Below are 27,850 nucleotides of genomic sequence, written 5' to 3' on the forward strand. Positions count from 1 at the left end.
CATATTTGAAACTACTGCTCCCCTCTGACTCACTTCCTATCCCCTTCCCCTGTTCTATTTTTCTCCAAAACATCGTTTAATATCCTGTGTGATTGTCTGATTTTCCCTGCCCATGGGGGCAGGGTGTTTTGTCTGTTCATTTGTTTATTTTTTGTCTGATTTGTCTACTGATATATCTCCATTATCTACAACTGTGACAACACATGGTTATCAGTAAGTCTTTAGCACAATAAATTATCTTGGATGAAGGAGAGTTTGAGAAACACAAAGGAGGAAGGGATTAACAAAGAAAGTTTTCAGGGATTCTCAAAAAAGGCCCCATAAAGAAAAAGGCACATGGTCAGGGTTTGAAGGCTTACGGCAGGAAATGGAGTGGTGATGATGTGAGAAAGGCATAGGTTATAAAAAGCCTTGTACAGATTTATGTGCCCAAATTATGTGCACCTAAGTGCCCAAGGACAGAAGAAGGGGCTTAAAAAATGTGGTGCACATGCAAAACATACTACTACTCAAAATTCTCTGGCCATTTGAGAAAACATGGATGGAAGTGGAAGGGATAATGCGCAAAGAAATAAGTCAGAAGGAGAAAGACAAACAGCAGATGGTCTTGCTTATCTGTGGAATATAAAGAAACAAAGCGTCAATAACAAATAACAACAACCAATAACAAACTCAGAAAAATTGACTGTGGTGCAAGCTTCAAGAGAGGGAGAAGGAAAGGACAGTGGGCAGGGGGCATACTGGACCTGGTGAAGGACATGCATGTGAGGCGGTATAATTTTATACCTCTGAAACACACGCATGTTGAAAACCAATGTCACCTCAATAAATAAAATTCAAAAAATAAACTCTCAAAAGAGAGATAAAAATAAAAAGCCTTCTATTCTGAGTAGTTAAGTGCTGGGTCCATGGTTGAATTTTCTATGGCTATGCCCTGGTTCCATCAATGCATGTGCTGCCCCAAGGTTGACTATACTTCACAAAGCCACCAGAGTGGAATGAATATAGGCATTGATGTCAGACAGCTTTGGAGTCAATTCTTGTCTCGGCTTCCTACCAGCTCTAAGACTGAGGGGAAGTCATTTCACCCCTTTAATACTGTCTCCTAAACTTAAAATATATTGCTTCTTTCGTATATTTATTCTGAACATCAAATATGAATATGCATAATGGGCAATTATAAAGCTAAGACCCAGATCGTCCAGTCAGGATAGTCATCCCATGATCAAAATCCAGCAAATGAAATTAATCTAAAAAGAAATTATGACCTTTACTTGTATTTTTAATTCCTGAAGGAGGAATGCCAAATCATCATTTCTTATTTCTTTTTTAATTACCATTTTACTCTTTATCCTCTACTTACCTTACCTTACAACTGCTCATTTGTCTCTTTTATTTGGCACATAACAGCTCTATATTAAATGATTCTCAAAATTTTAGAAATTCTAACTGTTTGGGAAATAAGAGTCCGTAACATTCCCATCTTTCCCTTTTTCTGGCAGTGAAGAGGGCAAATCCCAGTTAAGAGATTTGGTTCTTAATGTCATGAGCAGGCAACCAGAGTTCTCTCTGATAGAAAATGTTTCTGTCTCCTCCATTCAGCTCAGAACTGACTAGAATTGTCTTCTGGCTTAATCAAATTTCTAGTGATAATATAAAAGGGTAGTTTTAATTTTAGTGAAAAATGTTTTAAAGAGTGAAATAAAATTCCACTAGGAAGTTTTTCAAAATGTGTCATCTAACCTCATGGCAGTTTATGAATTAATATAAACAAACCATCTTGTATGAAGTAGTGTTTTCTTCTAAACCCCTTTTTCTGAAATTGAGTCATTATAATGTATCTCTGCACACCTGCAAGACTTAGTGACAAACTTTCAAACTGAAGGAGAAATAAACAACCAGCCAACAAAGCAAGCAACTCTCCATCACTGAGTCTGGCATATTACCTTCTACATAGTATGTCATCATATAGAACCAATATGTGAATGTTGAAGAGGCTTCGCTGAGTTGTAAAGTATAACCTTAACCTTGAAATAGAAAAGACAAAAAGCAAGCTGTCTAATTCATGTACTGAAATATGTGATGCATATAGTTTTTTTAAAGACATGGCTGAGAGGAATACAAATACTATCCTTTTAAAGATCTACTTTATGTTAAGAGACATTCACATATGTCCCTTAGAGTTACAGGATCTGATTTTTTATATTAATTTATTCTTTTAATTGTGATAACATTAGGATCCTCCTGATCAGGTACCCCACCCTGGGCACCTACCACCAGCTCATCCACAGTCCATTGTGCTTCCCACACTCTTTGTTCCTAACCCTCCCCAACCTCGCAGAATCTTCAGGTCAGATTCTTTTTTATTGAGGTAACATTGGTTTACAACACGGTATACATCACACCACCAGTGCCACCAAATGTCTGGTTACCATCCCCCACCATCCAGCAGTTGCCTCCAGCTACTCCACCCCCTCCTTGCCCTCTGGTAACTACCATGCTGCTGTCAGAGTCTAAAGGTTTGTTTTTGTATTTGTTTTGTTAGTTTGCCTTGTTTCCTTATATTCTGCATATAGTAAAATCATGTAGCCTTGGTCTTTCTCTTTCTGAATGCACTAAGCATGATTGCCTCAAGGTAAAAAGGAATTGCTGGGGCCTCCCCAGTGGCGCAGTGGGTTGAGCGTAGTGCTGTGAGGCCATCTGCAGCCTCTGCAACACCAGTTCGATTCCTGGCCGGCCAGGGAGCTACACACATGGCACAGCAGTCCTCTCCTGTCTTGCCCCCTACTCCCCTCAGCACTGTATTTCAGTAGATCTGCCTGTTCTGCTCCCCTCTCTCTGGTGAATTCTCTTACCCTCCCGTGCCTCTGGCCTGTACCCCAGTTCTTCTAAATAAATAAATCTTTAAAAAAAATTGCTTTCCAAGACACTGCCACCAGTGACTGCTGCCACAGTGTGATCGTTGTCCTGCCGCTGCTGAGGCCAGCAACTCTGTGCACAGTGACAGCTGATGTGCTGCAGCCCCACACCCAGCTCCATTCAACACGCAGGACACATGCTCCTCACGGGCGTCAAAGGCCCAGCCTTGGAATGCACAGGTCCCGCACACACTGCATTTACTAAAGCTTCTCAAGTGCCATGTGCAAGGCCACCTGCTGGGACTTGGCACCCGCTGCATCCACTGTCTGAAAGCCCCCACTCCACCCCACCCATCCCTCCTTTTCCTACTACATTCTTCAGAGGAGTTTTCTGTGGCTCTGAGTAGGCACTCCTTTTTTCATGTGTTTTCATATTTGGATTGGTTTATATGATTCTCGGACTAATGTCCATATCCTCCATGAACTGCGCTCCAGGGGAGGTGATCATTGCCTCCCCTGGGCTGAGCACAATTGGGAAGATAGAGGTTCCCAAATGTTGGGTGAGGAAATGAAAACCTGTATGCAAGGATTAGCAAGGGGTGATGATGTGGAGATTGTTAGAACTCAGTTCAGGAAATGCCAAGGATCTTAACCTTGAACCAGATATGAAGACCTAGGGTATGTGTACAGTGGGGATAAGGGGGATGGATATTGTAGATAGTTCCCTGAATGACTTCAGCTCTGACTTCTACATGATAAGCAAAGTCCACAGAAAAGAGATCATTCTCTCAATAATCTATGAAACCTGGTACAGACCCTTAGCCAAGACCCCCCACCTCCACCGCCTAAAAAAAATAAGAATTCAGCTGGAGACAATCAGACTGAAATGACCTTGGGCTCCCTGAGGATAGTGACTGGGCATCATTGATCCCTTTGTTCCTAGATGCTTATTAGCACTTATTCAGCGCTCAACAAATTCCATAGGCCTGCCTGTGAGAAGCATAGAGCGGCACTGATATCTGAACCAGCAGAGTAACACAAAGATCAAGGAAGCAAGCACGCCTGGGGCAATGTTCCTCCTCCCACACACTCCCTGAACAGCATCTTAGGTGGAATCAAATGAACCAATTCTCCTTCCCCTGCAGTAAACCTGCAGTAAGCAAGGATTTATGTCACATTATTTTCTGACCTCTAGAAAAGAGCATTTATTCAGTCATTTTAATATAAATGAAATATCCAGTCAAGTTATCATAATTCATCAGGATTCTAATGATCCCTGCCAGAATTAAATTACATGAAGCTAATAATCAGTGCCGATACCCAGTGCGGGCAGTCAGACTGGGTAGGGAGAATGTCTGTTAATGGTAAAAAGTATTTTAAAAGGTGGCTGGCAGTTGTTAATTAACTTGAGATCTCTAAGTAATGGTATTATAACTTACAAATAAGTCCAAAGATCTCTGATGATTGTTTCCTAGTTCTTTTTCTTCATCATCATGAATACTGTTGGTATCATATCACCCTGTTAAAAACTATTCCTGGGCCTCCCTGGTGGCGCAGTGGTTGAGCGCTGGGCTGCGAAGCTGCCTGCAGCCTCTGCAGCGCCGGTTTGATCCCCAGCCGCGCAGACCTCTCCTGGCGCCCGCTGCTCCCCTCAGCGGTGTACTTCATCACTCTGCCTGTTCTACTCTCCCCTCTGGCTCTGGTGAATTCTCTCACCCTCCTGCGCTTCTGACTGTACCCAGTGCTTGAATGAATGAATGAATGAACGAACAAACAAACAAACAAATAAATAAATACTATTCCTTTCTACTTTCACTTACTAAGTGACCATGTGAAGGTCAGTTCTCAGAGTAAGAGGCCAGAGGGCAGGGAAGAAGAATGAATGAGTGAATAAATGGATGAATGAATAGCACTGGTGAGTGGGAAGAGGGATAAAAGGCTACAGATGGATAATAAAATCCTCACTTTCTCCTACATGAAGAATGGGTCCCCAGAATAAATGGATCATTCTTTTCATTCTTCTGAGAATTGTTTAAAAAATGGTGGTCTCTCTTCCTTTTTCTCCTAACCTCCCCCCATCTTTTCACATTTTCTTCCTCTGTAACTGAGAATTACATCTCTTACTATTCAAAGCATTTCTTTACTTTGCCTTGTTCCAAAAGGGATATAATGTTATGAATGTAAAACAATACAAAATTAAAAAAATAAGTAACTAGAGAAAGGGTTGTAGAGAGGGGCAAAGATAAAACCATCCCAGTGAGCGAAATAAAATTCAAATTCACTCTGATCCATAGCTTCATGAAATTACAAGAACCAGTCAACCAAGAGAAAAGTATAGCTGCTCTTGATGTGGAGGCTGCTAGGCCCTCTTCTAGAGGGCGTGGTGGAGCAGAGCCCCAGCAACAGTATGTGAGCCTTGACCTCTTCCATCAGCCCTGCAATTAGTCTTCAGGCCAGTGTGTGCCAGTGGGAAAATGCCAGTGCTCAATGCTGTAATAACAGTTTTGCAGTGACAGGAACGTGATCCAATACTCAGCTCATGGCAATCAACGCTTAATCTAAAAATGTTTCATACAATCTTATGGTACATTTCTTATTTTCCCCAAGGCCTGTGGTCTTAATAAATGGTGGGTGGCTGGGAGCCAGAAATTCCTGCTCAACAATCTGAATTACTTACTGGTGGTTCAGTGAGGTTAAAGAAAGGGAGAATTACAGGTGACAACGTCAAAAGAAATTACTACCCCATCATAAAGCTAACACCCCAGCAAACTACCACTCTCTCACCTTTGACAATTAACTCTTTTCTGGTGCAGCATTTTGGAATATAATTCTTGACTTGCACCAACCTGAGGATGGAGGGACTTGTTATCTTGAATTAATCACCTTCAAGAGAAATCAAGGGAAATGGGGGTAACTGTAGAACTCATCATGAGATTCAAGTCTCCTGTCTCTAGGATGTGCTTATATTTTCAACACCTAAGTTAAACTGCAGATTACCCATTTTATGGCTTCTAAGATTGCCTTTTAGCACATACCTCATGCCAGGCACTCTTCTAAGTGCTTGATGTGTGACTCTCAATCTTTGCAATTACCCTACTAGAAAAATACTGTTACTTTTCAAGTGAGGGATTTGAAGAAAGAAAAAAAAAAAATCAAGAGGCTTTCCCAATATCATGCATCTAACTTAGAACCAAGCCAGGATTCTTCGGGGAATCTGGCTCTAGAATTCATGCTTTTAATAACCAAGCTACACTACTTTTGCAAAACTTCGAGTGGTTTGCAAATCTGTCTCCTTAAACTCCCTATGCAGGTCGTTGGGTCTAATGCAGACTTCCTAGCAGTTAAGAGCTATATAGAAACCTGTTCTCCGAGCAGGATGTGACTCCACTGACCCGGCCTCTGGCACAAAGTGTTTGCTGATTTGGACTGACTTACCCTGCTTCTGGGAACCTTTAGTCATCTTGGCTTCTCTAATATCACATGTCCCTGGCTTTCTCCCTGCCTCTCCGACTCCTCCTTTTTGATACCTCCTCTTCTGTCGGTCTCTTAGATGGAGCAGTCCTCACTGTTCCATCCTAGGCCCACTTCTTTTCCCCCAGCACCTACCCTCCTCACTATTACAATTTTGTCTGTGTGCTGGTGACTCACAAGTATATACTTGCAGCCGGTTTCAGCCCTAAAATTCAAACTCATGGTCAACTCTGCTGGAAATGAATGTCTCATATGCACTGAAAATCAATCTGTTCAAAATTTAAATCATCTTGGTGCCTCTAGACACTTCCAAAACTTCTCTCTTTATTTTCTTAGTTGATGATCTATGGTCCAAAAATCTACTCAAGTCAGAAAACTGGGAATTATTTTTGGCTTTTTCTTTTTTCCTGTATTCAGTTATCACCAGCTCCAGTTAAGCCCATGTGTGAAGTTAACCACTTCTCTTCTTCCCTATAGCCTTCACTGTCTAGGCCACAAATAATTTGCCACTGGGTTAGGGCATCTTATAAGGATCAGTTGAATGTCCTACATGGAGTCTTGGGGACATAGCTCCTTTCTGTCCTCATCCCTTTACTTTGCATAGAATGCTGCCAACATTTTGAACTGACCAGTTCGGCCCACCTTTTCTGTTCACAGTGCTGGAACAGCACTTCTTGTTTCTCTCTTTTTTCTTCTTCCCCATGCTTACTTGTCTTACTAATTTCTACCCTCCCTCCGGCTTAGCTGATATGTCACTTTCTCTTGAAAGCCATCCCTGACCTCCCATACCTTGGCTAATCTTTCTTCCTCTGGAATCTGCAGTCCCACCTCAGCTCTTATCAACTTGTAGTGTGATTATGCTTTTACTGTCTGCAAGGGAGGAGAAGCAGAATTTTTTAACAACAGATTCCAGAATTTCATTTTGTCCACTTATACTTGATATAAGCTCATTTATCCTTTTGGAATGCAACAAGGGCCAAGCCACTGGCTGGCGGCTGTGTTCCGCAACCATGAAAGAACCAGGCTGCATGATCCCTGCCACCTTTAAGCGGTGACTTCTGAGTTACCCTGCATCATATCTGGATGGCACATGAGGAAAAATCATGAAAGATCCCATGTAAGAGGTTTTATAGGCCAGGCTTTGAAATGACAACCTTCACCCCAACTCTCTTTCCCTCAGCCAGAACTCAGTACATGGCCACACCTACCTGCAGAGGAGGCTAGGAAATACACATTATCAGAACCAGAAAGAAGAGACTGGGTACACATGGGTGATTTTTAATGATGTACACCTGAAACTTATATAATGTTACAATGCAGTGTTAGTTTATTTTTTAAAATGAATACCAAAAGTAAAAAAATGCAATAAAATAGAGCCAGTAAATCATAAAAATAAGAAGAGTGGATTAGTGATCTGAACTTTATTCTTTGAACTTTATTCATTCATAAAACTTTATTTTATCATTGAACTTTATTCTTACTAAACTGTATATTCCATGAGGGCAAGGGCTTAATATCTTTCTCTTAATGTCATCTCGGTATTTGTCACATACATGAAGCTGTGTGTATAGTGTCTGTAAAACACTGCCCTGATGCTGGCTTCCCATTTCATTCCTCATATAGTAGCATCTGAGGCAGCCTCTAACACATTGGCCCATGGCTGACTATACTCACAGAGTTGGGAATAGCAAGTCTTTGGTGTTCATTGGCAGGTTGTATTGAAAAATAATTGCTGTTGATCATCTCTGTTTGTGAGCTATTTATATATGCATAAGCTGCAATGCTAGTTTATTTACTCTCCACCTATATTTTTTCAGAGATTTGATTACCCATGCTTTCTATTTAAGGTATGCCTTTCTCCAGATTTAAGGTACTTGGGAAGCAGAGGTGCCATTCAGTAGTAGCTTAAGCTTAAAGATGAATGAGCATATTGGCTGTCATATTGTGTGACTATTGTTGAAGTTCTGGTATATGTAGTACAGTGTTCTCTTCATAAAGAATGGAGAGAAATTTCTCTTGAAAATTGACTGCTGTTTCACTATTCATTAGTAACATAAGATATATTCTTTATTTCTTAACATTGTTACTAGAAAGTTCTGTCCAAATATGGGGTCATATTTATTAAGAGTACACAACATTAAGAAGTGGATTTGATGTAATATCCCCACTCAGGTTACAATAGAACTCAACATGCTTTTTCTAACTTTTTTCCTTGCCCTTATTTTTTCTTTCTATCTACTTCATTTATCTCCTTGTATTGCATATTTATGTAAGTCACCTTCAAAATAATTTAGAACAAAGGAGAAATACACATACATAAAATATATCAAGAATTTGTCTTCCTAAGAGATATAAACATGTTTTCAGTGGTGTATGATTATGTATTTTCTCCATCTCAATCTACCTTGTTTCATTCCCAGAAATATTTTCAAGCAAATATAAACTAGTCTTTTATTTGAAGGGGGAAAAAAAAGAGAAGAAGAGAATGGGAAGTGGTGTATTATAAAGATGGAGGTGACTCTGAAACTTAGAATTGAAGTAAATATGAAAACATATTTAGTATAGCAAGAGATTGTATAAAATTGGAATATTCATTGCAAGATAATGAAAAATGTATTTTGAAAGTGTAAATAAAACACATTTGGAGTTAGGAAAACTTGGTTACTATGAAATAAATAGTATTGAATATTGAACATGTAACCATAAATATATACCTTTTGGACTCAGCTCCCTCATTTATAAAATGAAACCATTAGATTATTTATTCACTAATTTTCTTTCCAACTCTAGTATTCTATGCTCTGCATGCCACCATTGTTAAGAGTAGTGGCATGGTTAGACATGCAGATGTAAACACCTGTAATAATTTGGGAATTATGTTTCCAAAATAGAATATCCAGCTACATCTTCAATAAGCTTTACAGACATGAGTTCATCAACTCCAGAAGCCACCCGTCAAAGTGAGTATGGGAGGTTTTCTTCTTATAACTCAAAGGGACAACACTCTCATAAGTTTAAGTTAGCTACAATAATCATGAGATTTGTGGAAAGGAATGTATTTTTTTTATTTAATGTTGATAATTTAGTTTTTAGTTTCTCTGTAGCAATTGTAATCTGATGACTATATATTGATATGACAATCACCACAGTCTTAGAAACAAGAGTATTTTACCTTTCATTTGTCATGGGATATTAAGTGATCTGAATTGTTGACAAAACAGAAAAAGAAAACTAAGTAGTGACATGTTGGCATAAAATAACTAGCAAACTTTTGCTTAATATGCCACCTAGGGTTATGAAGAGAAACCTGTTTTCAACTTCAGATTTCCCCAAAGTCACATAGATTAAAAATTTAGCACATCAAAGTAAAGTTAAATTACAGCTTAATAAAAAGGCTGAATCTGAAAAATTCGCCTTTCAGCCAGCAATTCCAGTGTGACTACCCAAGATTTCAACTACTCCTGGACCTCCACTGGGAAAGATGCCAAAAACTGTAAGTATTATTGATTCCCTTAGTATCTGCAGACCTCATTTTTTCACCCAATACATCTGTTGAACAACTGCTATGTGCTTTGTTCATAATCACATTAAAAAATAATTGCAAAGCACCTGTCATATTTAAAACATTGTTCTAGGGATTGGAGTTCTATCTATGAACAAACAGATTGAAGTTTTAAATTCTGGTGGAAAAGAAGCTGATAAATAGTGGTAAGTGAAATGGAAAAAAACAAAGCAGTAAAGAGAGAAAATGAAAATCAAGAGCAAGAGTGGATTACCATGTTAAATGAGGTGGGCTTGAAAGGCCTTAATGAAGAAGGTGATGTCTCAGTAAAGATAAAACTGGTGGTGAAAGAACAAGCAATGAGTAGCACATGAGAAGCAAGCTGGCCAAAATATGCATGTCACTGATAAATGCAGAGGGAGCCCAGTGTGAGGTCCAGAAATGGTCTGTTATTTTTAATCTAGCTAAGTAGCAGCAGCATCTACTGATGCATCTTTGGCAGACATGAACAGAATCTAAACAGGAAATACACTGACCTCAGTGGTATAAGATAAAGAAAATATGGTGGGGAAGTGGCAAGGAATTGTGGTTGAAACAATAAGAAGAGAAGAACATGGATGCTATAGGTATAAAAACTCTGAATCTAGTGACCAGGCTCTTTGTTATGAAGAGTAAATATCTGCCACTTTTGAAAAGCATTTAAGTTAGCTACTTCAAACCTCTCAAAGCCTTCTATATCCACAGGCTCAGTCATTTCACTGTTGGAAACTTCTTGGGAAATAAATCAAAGAGCAAAAGGAGCATGTATAATATAATATTGTTTTGTAGCATTATTTAATCTCTTTTATGGATCTTGGGTTCACAGATTCGGATTAATCCTAATCTTTAGTTCATAACACATTTTCATTATTAATTTGTGCATGACCTTCTATAATGTTATGTATTTTTAACAAATATTTTATGCAACTATTTTTGACAAATACTCTTACAAATTACTTTTAACAAATATATCAGTAATAGAAGCCTGTGAATAGACTAGAATAGAATAGAATAGAATAGAATAGAATAGAATAGAATAGAATAGAATAGAATAGAATAGAATACAAATATATCAGTAATAGAAGCCTGTGAACTCAATGCCCAAATATAAGACAGAAGAGGCAGTATCAGAAATGAGGGCACACAGAGATCCACAGGTAAGTAGGACTTTGAGATATGTCGAAGTCCGCAAGGAAAATGGCAGTGAAAAGAAGAGACTGGTTAGCAAATACATCTAAGAACTTCAATTTGTCTATAAGAAAAAAAAGCATTAAAACATCACTACCATGTATATTACTCAAAAATGGCCTTGTTATTGTTTGTGTGTTTGTGACAAATAACAGACCATTTCTGGACCTCACACTGGGCTCTCTGTTTCTGATGTTTGTGTCAAAAGCAAAATATCAAACATAAAGGAATAAGTGTGTTGTTGGTGATCATGATGTAAAAGCTCGAATTATAATGCTGTAACTGAAACATATAATGTTATAAACCAGTGTTGCCTCAATAAAATTTTACTCTTAAAATGTGCCTCTTAACTTATGCAAGTATATACTTGGTCTTTTTAATAGATTTCATAATGAAATCCTTCATTGTAATCCTTCACATTTTCTGTCCTTCTCTACTTGAAATCTTCAAATATCTTTATCCTTAGATCTCTCATTATCACTATTACCATACAAATAGCCTTATGAATTATAAAATCTAGGAAGGACTCTAAAACCCAGCAATTTTTCCCCGGTAGTAAAAGCCCACCTTACTTATACAAGGATAAGTTCTTGTTAACTACTTGTCACTTTTCATCCATAATTCTCTGCAGTGAGTTACTATATTTATAATCATTTACAAAAACACATAGGAGCCAACCAGTTAATACTGATTGCTCACTCCAAAACTGTTTTTGAAACATGTTTTTACTTGCTGGATTGGACTAAAATGTGACATCCAGTATTAGATGGTGCATTTGGCAAGATACATGACAGGCATTGGTAATGGGATTTCTTTTTCTTCCAGTATGTTTATTTCAGTGGATTTATGTAATGTTCAGAGTCAGAAAAAAGACTGATAGTGGATGGATTTCTGATGAAATAAGCCCACTGAAAATGTTTCTAGTGACCTTGCTATTTGTAAACATGTTCTATGTAATATTTGCTTCTCCATGCATTTTGTCTTGCTCATAAATACTTGATGTCACTAGAAGGTTCTGAGTACACTGCATATATACTAAATTTATAAATATATGTTTTAATATATTCTTTTTGTTGATGGTTTTTAATGAGAAAAGTTACCATGGATTTAAGATTATGGGACGCTAATCCTTTTGTAACTTCTAAGTTTCCTATAATTTAGAATAGAAAGGCATATTTTACTTTAGTATTTATGAAATGGGAATACCAAATATGACCATGCAAATACCCAAATGTAAAAAGGTTAATAACATGTTGGGGTATATTTTTATCCTGACACTGGTGATCAGGCCATGAGGCAGAAAACTGAAGCTTAATATTTTTGTCTCTCCCATTTTCCTTACCATCCATCTTGTTCAGAGAGCCTAAAGCCACAATGAAATCAGTCTAAGGTAGACAAGCAGAAAAATGATATGAATCTCCATGGAATCCCTATGCCTTCAATTTGTCCACTTACCAAAATCAGCAAGCTCACTGTCACCACACACATATACACACACATCTGGCTCTCCAGGTACCCTTTATTGACCTTACATTGGGGTCTTCACTCTGTTCTTTGTCAATGCATTCCTTCTGCTTTGAAATTTACATATTCTACTTAAATCTTGCAAAAGCATTTATTGTGTTACAGTTCCTGGCTGATTCTTCTCAGGTTCTAGGTAGCTGAGCCTAATAATTCCATAACACCCCTTCTATTTTCCATAGGCAGATGCGATGTAAAAGTTAGAGTTGAGGAGTTGATGGGCAATTGCAGAGGCAAGACCTGCAGCAATGGTGGGCCCTGCTTCTATTTCAGGTTACATGATAATCCTGTAGTCCCCCTGTTCTCTGCTGGCTGGGAGGCTCATTCTCTAAAATCACCTCTCTTGACCTCAGTTTCTAAAATCTTACATGTCTTATATCACCTCTCATTCCATGTTCCTAAGCAGTGGTCTAAAGCACTATCCACTCATTCTCCTGGTTAAGTTAGTTTCAAATTAAACATTTAAATTTACTTCAGTTTAAAATTTTATCTTCTTTTAAAAAAAATTTCAATTTCTGGGGGCTGATGGGTTGCTCCACAGCAAGCATACAAGCTCTGCACTTCCAAAGCTCATTAGTGCTGTCTTCTTCTCATGGTCAGGAAGGGTATGAGAGGCCCACCTATGGAGTTGGTGGTTGTAGCAAGAATGGACATGATAGTACCAGCTTATGCATCCTGCTGGAAGTGGTGGTGCTGGCCCACTGCATACTCACGAAGAGGAAGATGGGTCCAGAAGACCAGATTGTTGAGACCCCTTTATCCAAACCCTGCCATCTATGCTGTTGTTCTAGGGCTCAGAGTGCCTTAAAGAAGACTGGACAACCAGGAAAATATTGTAATACAAAATAATGATAGAATTCCAGAGAAGTTCAGCTTGCTGAATCGTAAAAGAATAATGAACTTTATCTGTTTTTTTTGTTTGTTTGTTTGTTTTTTGTGGGACCCTCTCCAGCGGCTAGGGAACAAACCGGCACTGCAGAGGCTGTGGGCAGCCTGGCAGCCCAGCGCTCAACCGCTGTGCCACCAGGGGAGACCCTATCTGTGCTTTTATCAAAAGAATAGCTGTTAAACTTCAGATATTGAAACTTTGATATGACACTCAATGTATTTATCTACAAAAGGACATGATGCCTAAAATGTGACAGTATTATTGATACCTGTAAACTGGCTACATATGAATGTCAGAAAATGTCATTGCAACAAAAGGCAAAAAATGCTTTTCTATTGAAATGGTTCCTGTTTTTACCATAGGAGAGAAGAACCCTTTTTGGTAGAAAGTTAAGCTAAGTCACAGTTTTCTTGCTGAATAAACTTTTCCAAAAGATAAATTTAAAGAAATAGTGGGAGAATCTGATATTTTGCTCAAGAAAGGATATAACACTTTATTTGAGAAACTCCAAATAGCACAGTGCCCTGTGTTCATTCATATTTTCACAATGGTAATTTACTAGACGACATTATCCTTCAAGTTGGTGTTTATCATCCACATGACAAAGTATTTTCATTCATGGATATTGATGAAAATGGTTCCTCAAAGGACTTAAAGGAGATTAAACATGATGATGCCTTGAAAACCACAGAATATTACAATCAATTAAAAAGACAATAGCAACATAATTGCACTGAGAGACTCTCAAGAGACATAAGAGTGGCAGATGGATTAGCCAACATGGAATTCATGCTGAAAATTGGCTATCTAAATTATAGATAGTCTTGTTTTAGTGCAAGATAAATTATTGGAGGTAGCCAACTATATCTTACTGAAGAGTCTATATAAACAAACACTTTCAGAAAAGAAGGTTCTCCTGTGAGAACAACTGATACAACTGCCCATATTTTCATCTTGCTGGAAGACTTTTACTTCAAATATTATTGGACTTGAAGTTTTTCCTCTACATTGTTTAATTAATTCCAGACATGTTGAATTGATGAACTGGAAACTCTTTTCTCCACCTCTCTTAACATGCTTCCCACTGTGTATTTCTAACAGTTTAAAATAAATTTTTAAGCTAAAACTAGAAAAATAACTCCCTACTTCTCTGAAATAGGTTTTGTCATTTAATTTTATCACATGTTTTTTAGGAGTTTTCTTATACTACAAGTTCCTAGAAGTATAACACAAGTTTTATGAAGCGGTCAAACAGTTTGCATGATTTTAAATATTATATTTTTGTAATTAGAGTGGATCATGTTGATGGTATTACCACCTCCTATAATTGTGTTATGTTTAGTTATTCTCTTTTAGGAAAATCAATACTGATCAGAAAAGGTTGGCACTTTGGTGAAAAAACTGTTGTTATCCACGTGTAACCAACCATTATAAAATGCTTTATATTGACTTGCTGATAATAAGCAACCCTTACTCTTGTATGAAATAAGTGGAAATAACTATAGCAGACTGCCCTGTTAATAATCTCTAGAAAATGTTGACTTAACACTTCTTCTGAAGGGCCTGATACCCTGCCTTTTCTGTAGCTGCAATTATCATTCACATCTAAGGAGAAATCAAGAAAGGGGAGAGCTAAGGGGCGGGGGGTTAATGTTTGTTTTGATTTATTTTGGGTTTGCTTTTATTTGGTTTTGGTTTATTTTGGCCTTAATGCCAAAGAACACAGTTAACTGGGAAAAAAACCACATATGCTAATGTTTTAAATAAATGAGCATAATGTCTGTCTAATGATTGCAACCATGTACTGCTGCAACCATGTACTGCTGCAGCTATTTCACTTTACATTACATTATAGACCTGTTATCAAATAGAGATATGTGGAGCCTGCCAAGAAGTGGGTCTTTCTTGCCAGGGATAGGGCACTAAACAAAATGAGTCAATAGAGCTGTTTCAAAAGCCATATGTGCTGTCTGCATTCACTCCCATCCACTCAAGGGTAAGGTTTGTCTTTAAATGCTTCAAAGGGGCTCACCCAGATGCTCTTCAGGCCTATGGCCATAGTGTCCTGATAATGCACTGTTAACACAGTTAAGTTTTTATAGTAAAACAAAATGTCATCTGCACTACAAACTATTTTGTTCCTTGGTGAACATTCTATCAAGGTTTTAGAGTCTTACTGGAGTTTTTCTTAACTAAAGTACACCATAACACATCTGGGTTTCATTTGCTTTTATTTTTAGAAGATAGAATGGACATTTGTACAGTCACACCACTCTCTGACCTGGAGGAACCTCTTCTGGAGATTTTCTTACATTTCTTCTTCCTGCTTCTAAGTCACAGTGATTGGGATATCCCTTATTAGAGACACCGGGGTCACAGCATTCTCTCAACTCACACTTTATTTGGGGACATTCTAATGTGTATACAGACTATGTCAATAATCTTATTTGAAGTATTCCTTGATACCGTGTTTTCATAATTATTAGTTTCAATTAAAGGTCAAGAAGGGACAATGAAAGTCTTAAAAATATTGATGTTTTAGTATTTTCTTCTTTATGCAGCTTCATGGATGCCCAGTGAAACATATAGTTCACACTCCTCAAGTGCAGGCCTGACACTTCATGGTGAGTACTTGGGGAAGACTTAGGGTTAGGGAAGGTAGTGGTTTCTTTATCTGGGCACAAGTGGAAAAGCAAGAACTAATAGGAAGCCAATTCCAGAGAGGAATTTAAGACTGCATCTTAATGATAAAAAAAAAAAAAACAAGTGATAATGAAAATGACAATGAATGAAATAAAAATTCTTTCTGGTCACTCAAAGAAGTCAGGGACCAAGTCATGGATTTCTCTGTTTTGTATCAAAATAAAAATTTATATCATAACATTTTTGCCAATTAAGTCTATAAAAATTCATTTGAGAAAATGTACTTTCATTTCTCTAAAATGTTGGATTTAAAATGTCATATCCCACCATCTTACCATTATAGAGTCTTGGTGGTGAGTGGTGACTATACATTTGGTGTAGGGGTTGTGGTAAGAAAGTGTACTTTTCATCAGAAAATGAAATGATTAGTAAGCGTGGATTTATCTACTCCAACATGGCCAAAGACTTTTTGTTGACCTTATCAAATACATTAAGGTGTAAAAGAATCAGTATTTTGAGTGGCTGGATCTTTGGTAATCTGGAAAAACAGGAATAGGGCCTCATCTTTCCATTACCCCAACTTAAGATATTCTTCCATATCCATTTAAGTATCTCATGGAGATTCTTTAGCACATATTGTTTAGTCGTACATGTTAAATGTCTTCTCTTTGATTCCTCAAACCAATAGTAAATTTCACTCCCCTAGTAACTGCAAGATGCCAGAATCCTAAATTGTCCATAGTAAATTTTACACATAGTATTTTAGAAGCATTTAGGCCATTCAAACTGAACTCTCCCCAGTAACAAGTGAAATCCAATCATGATTTGATTCCATTTGTCATGGTCTAGATGGCTGGTGGATCTGTTCAGATATCCCCTTTATGTCCCTAGGTGATGTCCTCACCAGTACAACCAGAAAATTTTCACAAGTTCCCACAAGTGCCAGTGTATCTACTATAAAAAATAACAGCAACAACGCCATGTCTGGTGAGTCATTTACCATATTTGGGGGTAGGGTTTTGTTCACTCAACAAATATTTATTGAGTGTCTACCATTTGACAAGTACTGTGGCAGTTTTGGATATACGATGCAAACACTAGTCTCCTAAGATTCTAATAGTAAGTAAATAATCATAAAATTAAATTTAGTTATGGCAAATGCTAGGCAAATTTAGTTATGGCAAATGCAAGGTGTTATCAGAGTCTATCAGAATGACATGATTTTAGTTGAGGACAAGAAAAACCCTCTCTGAGGATAAATTTAATTTAAAATTTAAACCATGAAGAATTACAGGTGAAAAGCAATAGGAAACTTTTCGGTGCTGTGAAAATACAGTCTGAGGTATGAGATTGTTGAAACATAAATTAACTGATAAAATGTTGTTAATGCAAAACACAATCCTTTTTTAAAATCATAAGGCAAAGGATTTTATAAAATTAGGATCTTCCTAATACAGATAATGATTATAAATTCAGAGGCATGCTCAACTCTGACTTCAGTGATACTCCCTTGACTGGTGAAGTCTCAGTTGATTTTATCTTGAAAGTCACACAGTTTTCAGGTCATTGGAGCATCATCCTGCATACAGTTTGAGCATAGAACTGAAAACTGGGGCCCTATCAATATTTTTAAGACCCTGATACCTTAAAGAACTGCTTAATTCAGTGACTGGGCAAGACTGGAACTCTCTTGCTCCACTACGTCATTCCTGAAGTCAGTGGACACGTTTTCTATATTTGTTTGGGAGACAATTTATAAGCATTGATATAAGACCTATTGAAAACCCCCTGTTCTTTCATTTCTCTAAAATGTTGGAGTTAAAATGTCATATATCCCACCATCTTATCAGTATAGAGTCTTGGTGGTGGGTGGTGACTATACATTTGGTGCAGGGGTTGTGGTGAGAAAGTATACTGCTATTACCTATACAGTGTTGTAAAGTAATGTTACCTCAATAAAAGAAGAAAAAGGAAAGGAGAAAAAAGCAAATAAGAAAATCCAAAATCAGACCTTTATTTTACATGTGAAGTTTTCTTTACTGAGTAAATTTGGAATATAAATCACAGTTTATCACATTTGTTCATTAGCTGTTACAAGTAACTTTTCATTTGGGCACATCTGCCAGGGATTGCTGAAAACCTTGGGAAAATGAAAAAAAAAACTAAATATCATTTATGGAACATTTTAACATAAAAACAATCAGTTGCATAAATGTAAACACAGAAATGAGAACAAGGCACTTACATGATCCCAGAGAACAACTGACATCAATGATGCCTCATGTTCCAAGCAGGAGAAATAGTTCAATTAATCTATTTTCCAGTTGCCAATGTTTCTCTCTCTTTATGCCCTTTTCAGGTACAAAAGATACAAAAACAGATGGAATGCCCTGGTCAGTGATTGTAGCCGTATTACTCTTTTTCTGCATGTTACTGTTTGGTCTTGCAGTGAGGAAATGCTATCAATATCAAAAAGAAATGTAAGTATAATACTAAGATATGTGGGAACGGGCACTTTTACTCAACACTTAAATATTATTCCTGTATGGGGTTCCTCTTACAGTTACCTGAGGAAGTAAGGCTCAGAGAAGCTATGAAGCTTGCCCTGTGCTACACAGTTGGGATCAGTGCACAACTTCTGACGTGGTCTCCCCCTGTGTCTGTTCAGACAATAACACATTAGATGGGATAGTCAGTGGGCATGAAATGAGAAGTAAGCCTCAACCCCCCCCCCAATCTGAAACTGATTTTTCTTTTAAACTTCGTTATTTTTTTCACTGTCATGCATCTCTGAACTGCCGGACCCAGCCAGGTCTGGATGCTCAAGTGTGAAATTGAGTAAGAAAGGTAATTTTCAAAAATTTCCAGCTGCTTATCAGCCGAATGGACTTTTACTGTCATTTTACCTTTTCCTCCAAGGTGAAAAGAAAAAATTAGTGGCTTACCCCCTTTTTGTCTCATTGAAATATTTTCCAAAATTCTTCTCCCTCTGTTCAGCATGTTGAAATGGCTCAGAAAGTTAAGACTCACATTTCCGACTCATATCTAGTTGGCTCAGACCCTGATTAGAGGAGACCCTTATAACATATAAAGCTGATCTTCTCTGTCTCTTACTATTACTATCTAATATGACATTGACCATTGTGCAATACCTTCTTCTCTTTTTCTCAGCTTATCCTTGAAGACTCTATAACCACATACAGAGAGGGTTTTAGAGTAAATAAAACAATAACCCAGTACTCAGAAATTCTGGGTTCTTGTCTAAAGACATTATTTTGGTTACCACATAACTTTAGGAAATTCTTAATTCCCTGAAAAATAAAAAAGGGCAAATTTTCTAGAATATTTCTACCTTTTGACATTATATTTCCATTAAAATGTAAGAAAGCCTCCTCTTTTTTTGCTTTTTTAAATTTATTTTTTTAATATATTTTTTACATCATTGTTCATTTTTAAACAATGTTTGCTTCCCCTGCCCCCAGGTGTAGTCTCCATAGAATTTCCTTCACCCCCCCAAAAAAAAAAATCTATGTATAAGAAAGCCAGGTAATAGGCATTATGGATTTTTTAATATTAAAATAATAAAATGGGACTCTGAAATTATGAATTGTTTTGTTTTGAATTCAAATATCAGTGCTATGTTAAGATGAAGAACAGTTTCTCTGTATCTTTCTATATATCATCTATCTCTTTCTCTCTCTGGAGAAATTAAGGTGCTATGGATTAGCAGACAGGGTTGGAGGTGATTGTGTCTCCGGACTAGATGTGCTCACAGATATATTTGCTTTCTGATAGCAAGAGAGCTGGCACACTTGCACAACTGAATCTCACACTCACCTGTGTGCTTAATGCATTTCAAAGAGATGTGTGATGCTAACAGGGTCCTGTACTTTGTACAAAGGTGGTTTTAGGAATGTGCACTGAGTCTAACGGAAGGGATTCTAACATGATCCATCCAGTAACAGGGATTCAGAAGATCTTTACCTCCCATCTCTACCATGTCCCCACAGTGCACAGTGGGAGATAGTGGGTAGGCATGGAGAAGACTATTTAAAAAACTTAAGAAGATTTTAAAGCCTTAAGTCTTTATTCCCAGAATTTTGAAAGAAATATTTGAACTCACATAAGAGAAACACTTCTTGGATTAGAAGGCACTTGCTATGAAGAATATAGTTTCTGATTAAAAGACTTGAGAACCAGAGTTCTTTTGAGCAAGTGGATTAAAAACTGAGTGTCAGTTATCTACAGAGTAATACCCAATTTGTAGATACAAATGGCATATAATGTAAGCCTCATTTTCTGATTTATATCCATCTGGATCAGACCATGGTTATGTTATCATAAAAATGCTTTGCAAACTGTAGAATACCACATAAATATTAATTAATGCTATTACCATGATGTTCAAATGACTGATAGGACTAACAAGCAAAAATTTATTTTGGAAAATTTCTGAGAGAACTTATGGCACATGTCTCTTTCTCTTCTCTACTTCAAAAAATGTATAAGATTACTTTAAAATTATCCTTCATCCATTGCCTCACTTTCTTAATACTGAATGAGAAATGTTTTGTTCCTAGCATGGAGAGACCCCCACCTTTCAAGCCACCTCCACCTCCCATCAAGTACACTTGCTTTCAAGAGCCCATTGGAAGTGATCTGCCTTGTCACGGGATGGAAGTCTAGTCCCCTGGGACTCTGCCACACAGCAAAACTCTGCTATAATCCTAGGGAGAAGATATATATTGTGCTTTGTGACTAGGCAAGCCTCTTTTGCAGCTGAAATGGATGTCTGAAGGAAATGACTTGCTTTCCCAGCAACTCACCCTCTCATCTGCATGAAACTTGAAAGTGAAGCAAGAGTAAGAGGCTATGTCATGCTTGTACCCCATGCAATCTGTAGGGATTTTCTTGTTTATGTAAGAAGTGCAAAGCAGGCTGCTGTTGTTAAAAAATGCTTGCCATATTTTTATTTTTCATTTTAATTCTCTGAACAAGAACAATGGTTTCAAGCATATGTACATGCCAGCTCTTCTCTCTGGACCAACATTCTAAACTATTTGCCAAAATTATGATAATGTCTCAGGCTTGTTGTATGCACTAGGAAAATTATAAAAAGAATATGGAAAATTCTAGCAAGTGTTCCAAACTCTAGCAAAGAGTTTCCAAAGGGAAAGTGCTACTCATCTTTGTACTGAAAAACTATTGTTTGTTTTTACTGAAAGAGAACAGAATGCTTTGCATGAGAACTCCAGTTCCAGGCCCCCTTCACCCTTATTTCCATCATGTTCAGTCTGGGTTTTTGCCCTGTAGGGTGAGGAAGGCTCAAAAGCGGTGTGTAGCCAACAACCAAGTAGCTTAGCAAACATAATACCCACAAATCTAAAATTATATGAGGTAAGATTCACCTCATTCTTACTCTGTGTGTGTGTGTGTGTGTGTGTGTGTGTGTTAGAGAGCAAGAGAAAAGTGCACAGAATGCCTAACACCAATCCAATTCATTTAATTCTCACTATTCTCTTTTTAGAGAGGACTTTCCTGTTCATTCAGTCTACCTGTTTTGATCTGTCTTAAAACAAATAAAAAACTTCAAGTCACGCTGGCATTGATGAATTAATCCCACTCTTACCAATCTTTTACAGAACAGTTGCAACAGGAGCTATTATGTTGGAGAAGGAACCTAGTCAGTCAGACCTGCTCTGTATTCTGCAGGAGTTAATAAGTGAATATATGTCCAATTCCTCTGGTCTCCTAAACCTCCTCACACACCCCTGTGCTAGGAGGGATAGGCAAATTCTCCATGGACTTTAGTCTCAAAAGGAACATTTAGTTCATTTGCAGTATACTCATCCCTGACCTCACATGAGAAAAACTTGGAGAGTTTTTGTGTTTTAAACACCGCGACTATCCCACTCCATGTCAATGAAATCAGAATTTCTGTGGAATGAGACACAGGCATCAGACTCCTGGATGATTCAAGCCTTTAACCAAGATTGCGAACTGCTTGAACAGTTGAAGTCCCTTCTGATTGATCAGAATCTTGGAGCAGTGTTTAAATCTGGTGGTGGCTAGCCTCCATATGGCCCCTGTAATTTTTGCCTCCTGATATACCTCTGTATAATCCTCTCCAACAATGAATAGAGTAGACTTGTATAGCTGGCCAGGAGAAGGCATACTTTTTACGCTTGGATCATCTTGACAGTGAGTGCCAGTCCCAGACCTGGTACAACCAATATCAACACAGAAAAAATGGCCAGAGAGTGAACCAAGTTCAGCTTGTAACTTCTGCCTTGATCTTTTTTGTATCACTCACACTGGGGGAGTCCTTCAGGTCACACTGGCATTGATGATCAAATAAATTTTGCATTATAGGTCTTTAAAATCCTTAAAATGTTTGACCAGGATGCACATCAGAGTTAATAAAGAGTTAGAGGTCCTGTGAAACTGACTTGTCCAAGGTCACATAATTATAAGTGCTCCAGCCAAAATGATGACCTAGCTCTTTGATTTTCAGTCCAGGGTGTGATCAATCTCCATTATAACATGATATTTAACTTTTTTTATATCTCTTTTTACTATAGACAAGAGATATTTTATGCTTGTTCAAGCAAAATTGATGTTTTTAATGTCCAGGTAATATATTCCAAAACATACTAACAGAAACAACAAAAAAAGTAGAAACAATTGACTATGGAACTGGGTTGACTAAGAAAATTTTTAAAAATAATAATTAGGAAATGAGAAGAGAAACTAGAGTATCGAGATCAGAAGCTGTGAAGAAAGCTTAGGGAAACTGATCAAGGCCAGAGATCATAATAAAAGGACATTGTCTTCAAGGGTCTGATCAGGGGGGATGGTTTTTGAAGGAAGACTTCTTGACAGGACAGTCACTTTGTTTTTTGTTGTTTTTTTTTTTAAGATTTATTTATACACACAAGAACTGGGATATAGGCCAGAGGTGGGGGGGGGGGTGGAATGTGTGGGTGAGAGGATTCACCAGAGACAGAGTGGGGAGCAGAACAGGCAGACTGACTGAAACACACAGCTGAGGGGAGCAGCGGGCAAGTCAGGAGAAGTCTGCTGCACCAAGTGGGCGGCTCCTAGGATGAGGATCGAACTCATGCTGCAGTGGCTGCGGATAGCTTCATAGTGCTGCATCTCAACCCTTTGTGCCACCAGGGAGGCCCCCAGGACAGTCACTTTGATTTGAACCTGAGGGTTGAATCTGCACAGACAGATATTTTGTTCTCTAAGGGCCAACATACATAACCTGAGTTTTTGACAACAGTCATGACTATGTCAACCAGCAGAGACTGGAAATGGACAGTGAAAGGACCACTGTGGGGGATAAAGACATTTGCTGGCAGAAATGGGCTGATATTCCAGAAAAAACACATGGTGAGATGGTGAAAACAGGACATTTTATTTTCTACCTCCTGCAAAGGAGCTTTTTTCCCAGCATCTGTGATTATAAAACAAGGCTCCATGCTACATGCTGCCACTGGAAAAAAAGAACCAGAGAGCAGGAAAATGTGACCATAGGCAAGATCAGGGCCAAGGAATACTCTTGATATTATTCTTAAACCCCATCTTGTGTTTCTGTAATGGGTCTGGACATTAGTTGAGTGCAAATTAACAAATGAAGGAGAACAAACAACAGAATCTAATTTTTTTCCTTTTTATATATTGTTTAACATCATTGTTCATTTTTAAACAATGTTTGCTGGTTTCACTTACAGGAGGAATATAGGGGAACCAAACAAGACATCGGGGGGGGGGGAATAATGACAATACAAAACACAACACAACAAAAACAGACAATAATAAATCAGAGACATACTGCAGGGGAGGAGGTGGGAGAGGGATCAGAGGGAGGGATTTGCAGAGGAGACTGAGGTGATGGTGCACAGGTGCATGGGGGAAGGAAACTATGGGGACTACACCTGGTGGGGGGGGGACAGAATATTTTTTTTCCCCAATCTGCATCTTTGTGCCCTTTGAACCTCGGTTACATTCTTCGCCTCATTTACTTAGTTTCCTCATGTTTGTTTTAAGTCTGTGAGCTGTGATTATAGGAAGGACACTGAGGAGACTAAAGGGGAAGGCTGAAAGCCCAAGATCACAACATTGAGAAGAGAACCTCGGTGGGGTCCACCCAGCTATCCTTGGTAAGTGCCAGGAAAGTGTGTACATTTGCCCTGAGTTCTGTCAGACAATTCTCCGTTTATCACCAAAGTCATACAGACAGACAAAACTGATCATGTCATTCACTTTTATGCCACTCAGCTGTTACGAGAAAATACTCCAAAGCTCTGGGAAAGCAGGGGAGAGTGAAAGGAACAATAGCTACATGAACTGGGAAGAGAAATTGATGGTCGCCCAGAGAATCATGTACAAGAGTTAGCTCCTCATTCTTCACCTTCTATCTTCACGATATAAATCTGCTTAATTAAAGTTGAGTGAGGAAGAAGAACCAGGATTTAAGAATTCCACCTAAGAATTAACACAGTTCCACTCTTCTGGGTGACTGTGTTGCACAGGATCATTTTTACATAAAGTGGATTCAAAAGGACATGCTTTGATGCCTAATAGATTTGAATCTGACATAATTACAAATGGGAATTGATTTCTGAGTACCTCTTTTGGATGGCCAGTTTAGGGCTTATAGATTCCATGCTCAAGAAACTAATGTAAAAAAAAATTAACAACCATTCCATGCCTTCAATGAGTATAGATTTTAATGAGATAGACAGACATTTAATCAAATAAATACTATATGGTGTGATACATATGAAAACAAAAGGTATATATACATAAAAGATACTATATAGTATGCATACTATAATTTATTGTATAACTATTGCTGCGACTATAACTATGCACATATGTATACCCAGATGCAAAGTAAGGAAAAAAATTAACTGCTTTAAAATAAAAGGATTTGAATGAAAAAGCTAAGTCAAAATGTAAGTGATGAACTAGGCAAAAATATTCACAACAAATCATAAGGCAAAATTTTACAAAGAACTTAAAATTAATAAAGAACTTACTTGAGGCTAAAAAAAAAAAAAACACCTCAAAATCCTGTGGAAAAATAGGTCAAAGATATAACAAGAGTCAAAGATCTGTTTATGGGGGTGGGGGGATGAGTGGAGTTTTTTTCTCTGTTCTCTGGATATTGTTTAATTTGAAAGTTCAGAAGAAAATAAGTGAGGAATCATCTTGCAAAGTTCACTGTTTCTATTTCATTTCTGGGTTTTTCTGCCTTAGGTACTGGCTGGGATCCACCACAACTTCAATCAATTTTTCTTTCTTAAGGAAATTTAATAGAGTCCTTTGATTTTCCTAGAACTCCAGGGAAAACCTTTCTTCTCACCATTAAATTATTTCATATCAAAGGAGCCTAAGCTGTGTCTTTCCAGACTTCACCCAAGAGAGTTTTCGTTTCCTCCTCAAACCCTTGGGCAGGGTTCATTGTTGACATCTTTGTAGAAACTATAGCAACAGCTCATGGTTCCTAGCAGTCCCTGGTGGGATCCCAGCCACAGGGCAGGAGTGGACGCAGGTTTCTTACTGAGACCTTCCCAAGCAGGAGCCAGCAGCAGAGACTAAGCAGCCACTTTCCTTTCTCCTTCTAGACAGTTTTTATTCATTGCCCCAAATGTTTGGTACATGCTTGACCAATAGATATTTGTTCAACACTCATTTAAAGACAGTTTCTATTTTACTGTTTGCCACTCTTGCTTTGGTATAATGTTCAAATCAATATCAGTGATGTTATTCCCAGTTAAGAAAATGCAAATTGGGGCATGGCACCCTCCCCACCGCACGCCGCAGGACCCACCGCGCGGTCCCCAGTCTCCCGTGCCGCCTCCCCCAGGCCTGTCCCAGGGCTTAGCTGCACTATGGCAGCAGCACAGCACAGCACACTCGACGTCAAGCTTGGCGCCAAAGCTGATGGGAGACCATTCCGAAAGGCCTCCAGTCCATTTTCCAGGAGCAGGGCATGACAGAGTCAGTGCACACCTGGCAGGACCATGGCTACTTAGCAACCTACATAAACAAAAATGACAGCTTTGCCAACTTGAGAATATACCCACATGGATTGGTGTTACTGGACCTTCAGAGCCACGAGGGTGATGCGCAAGGCAAAGAAGTTGAGTGTTTTGAACAGAGTAGAAGAAAGAATGAAAGAACTGAGTCAGGACATAGCTGGCCAAGTGAAGCGATTGCCACCCAGAGATACTGGCCCACTGCTGATGGCCGCCTGGTTGAGTATGACATAGATGAAGTGGTGTATGATGAAGACTCGCCATATCAGAACATCAAAATCCTTCACTCAAAGCAATTTGGGAATATCCTCATCCTTAGTGGGCATGTCAATTTGGCAGAGAGTGATTTGGCATATACACGGGCCATCATGGGCAGTGGCAAAGAAGATTACACTGGCAAAGACGTTCTGATTCTGGGAGGTGGAGATGGGGGCATATTATGTGAAATAGTCAAACTGAAACCAGAGATGGTCACCATGGTAGAGATTGACCAAATGGTGATTGATGGATGTAAGAAATACATGTGAAAAACGTGTGGTGACGTCTTAGACAATCTTTTTTTTTTTAATTTTTTTTTTTTAAGGAGAGAAAGTACATTAAACTTTATTTATTTATTTTTTTAATTTTTTATTTATTTATTTATGCAAGCACTGGGTACAGTCAGAGCAGGGAGCAGAGCAGGCAGAAGGACCGAAGTACACTGCTGAGGGGAGCAGCGGGCTGCAGGAGAGGTCTGCGCGCCATGCGGGACCCTCCTCCGGTGGCCGGGGAGCAGCCGGGGATTGAACTGGTGCCGCAGAGGCCGCCGGCAGCTTCGCAACCCAGCGCTCAATTGCTGCACCACCGGGGAGCCCCTTAGACAATCTTAAAGGAGACTGCTATCAGGTTCTAATAGAAGACTGTGTTCCAGTACTGAAGAGGTATGCCAAAGAAGGGAGGTAGTTTGACTATATGATTAATGATTTGACTGCTATTTCAATCTCCACATGTCAGAAGAAGATTCCACATGGGAATTTCTCAGACTGATTCTTGACTTCTCAATGAAAGTACTGAACAGTATGGGGAATACTTTACACGGGGGAACTGTGTCAATTTGACTGAAACCCTGTCGCTCTATGAAGAACAGCTCGGACACCTGTATTGTCCTATGGAATTCTCAAAGGAAACCGTCTGTGTCCCTTCATACTTAAAATTGTGGGTATTCTACACTGTTTGGAAGAAGGCTAAACCTTGAAGTTCGGCTCACTCCAATCACGTGTGCAATTGATTGTGAATTCCTTCCAGTTTTCTTTTTTTAAATTATTTTTAATTTAAAAAAGCAAATGGAAAATGTATATTTTGATGAGCTAGGGTGTTATTTTTTGAAAGTCAGCTGAAAGATGATTAGACACCACAGCAAAAGCTGCTAAATGCACTGAAACCCTAGAATGTGATTTTTGTTACTTTTTTTTCTGTGTAGGCCTCTTTTTTTGTTGTTGTTCGCTCGTTTGTTTGGTAGCCTTTCAATTTGCTTGTTTGGAGGAATGGACATCATTGTTTTTATTCTGGAGGGAAGTTCTTGTTGGTGTTTCTTTCCCAAAAATTGACTTAGAGATTAAAATTTGGTACTTACAACAAAGTTAAAAAAAAAAAGTGAATATCAATGAATCAATAAAATCACAAAAGAAATTGAAAAAAAAAAAAGAAA

The 27,850-nt window shown here is 38.3% G+C and overlaps 1 protein-coding gene and 1 pseudogene across 2 annotated transcripts in view; both read left to right on the top strand.

Annotated features, from left to right (window-relative positions):
* Positions 1-20,797, top strand: part of CD96 (CD96 molecule) — a gene marked incomplete at both ends in the record, with an annotated part of 65,327 nt that extends 44,530 nt beyond the window's left edge. Inside the window, 5 exons of the mRNA XM_084232656.1 lie at positions 9,221-9,289; positions 9,751-9,822; positions 17,003-17,098; positions 18,471-18,591; positions 20,692-20,797. Coding sequence (XP_084088782.1) covers positions 9,221-9,289; positions 9,751-9,822; positions 17,003-17,098; positions 18,471-18,591; positions 20,692-20,797 — 464 coding nt within the window. The remainder of the gene's footprint in view (positions 1-9,220; positions 9,290-9,750; positions 9,823-17,002; positions 17,099-18,470; positions 18,592-20,691) is intronic.
* Positions 20,798-26,001: 5,204 nt separating this feature from the next.
* LOC311169452 (spermine synthase-like) lies at positions 26,002-27,397 on the top strand (annotated as a pseudogene). The gene is made up of 2 exons: positions 26,002-26,754; positions 27,023-27,397. The product of its transcript is annotated as a spermine synthase-like (transcript).
* The last annotated feature ends 453 nt before the right edge of the window (positions 27,398-27,850 follow it).

Source organism: Talpa europaea (assembly GCF_964194135.1).
Source record: "Talpa europaea genome assembly, chromosome: 4".
NCBI lineage: Eukaryota > Metazoa > Chordata > Mammalia > Eulipotyphla > Talpidae > Talpa > Talpa europaea.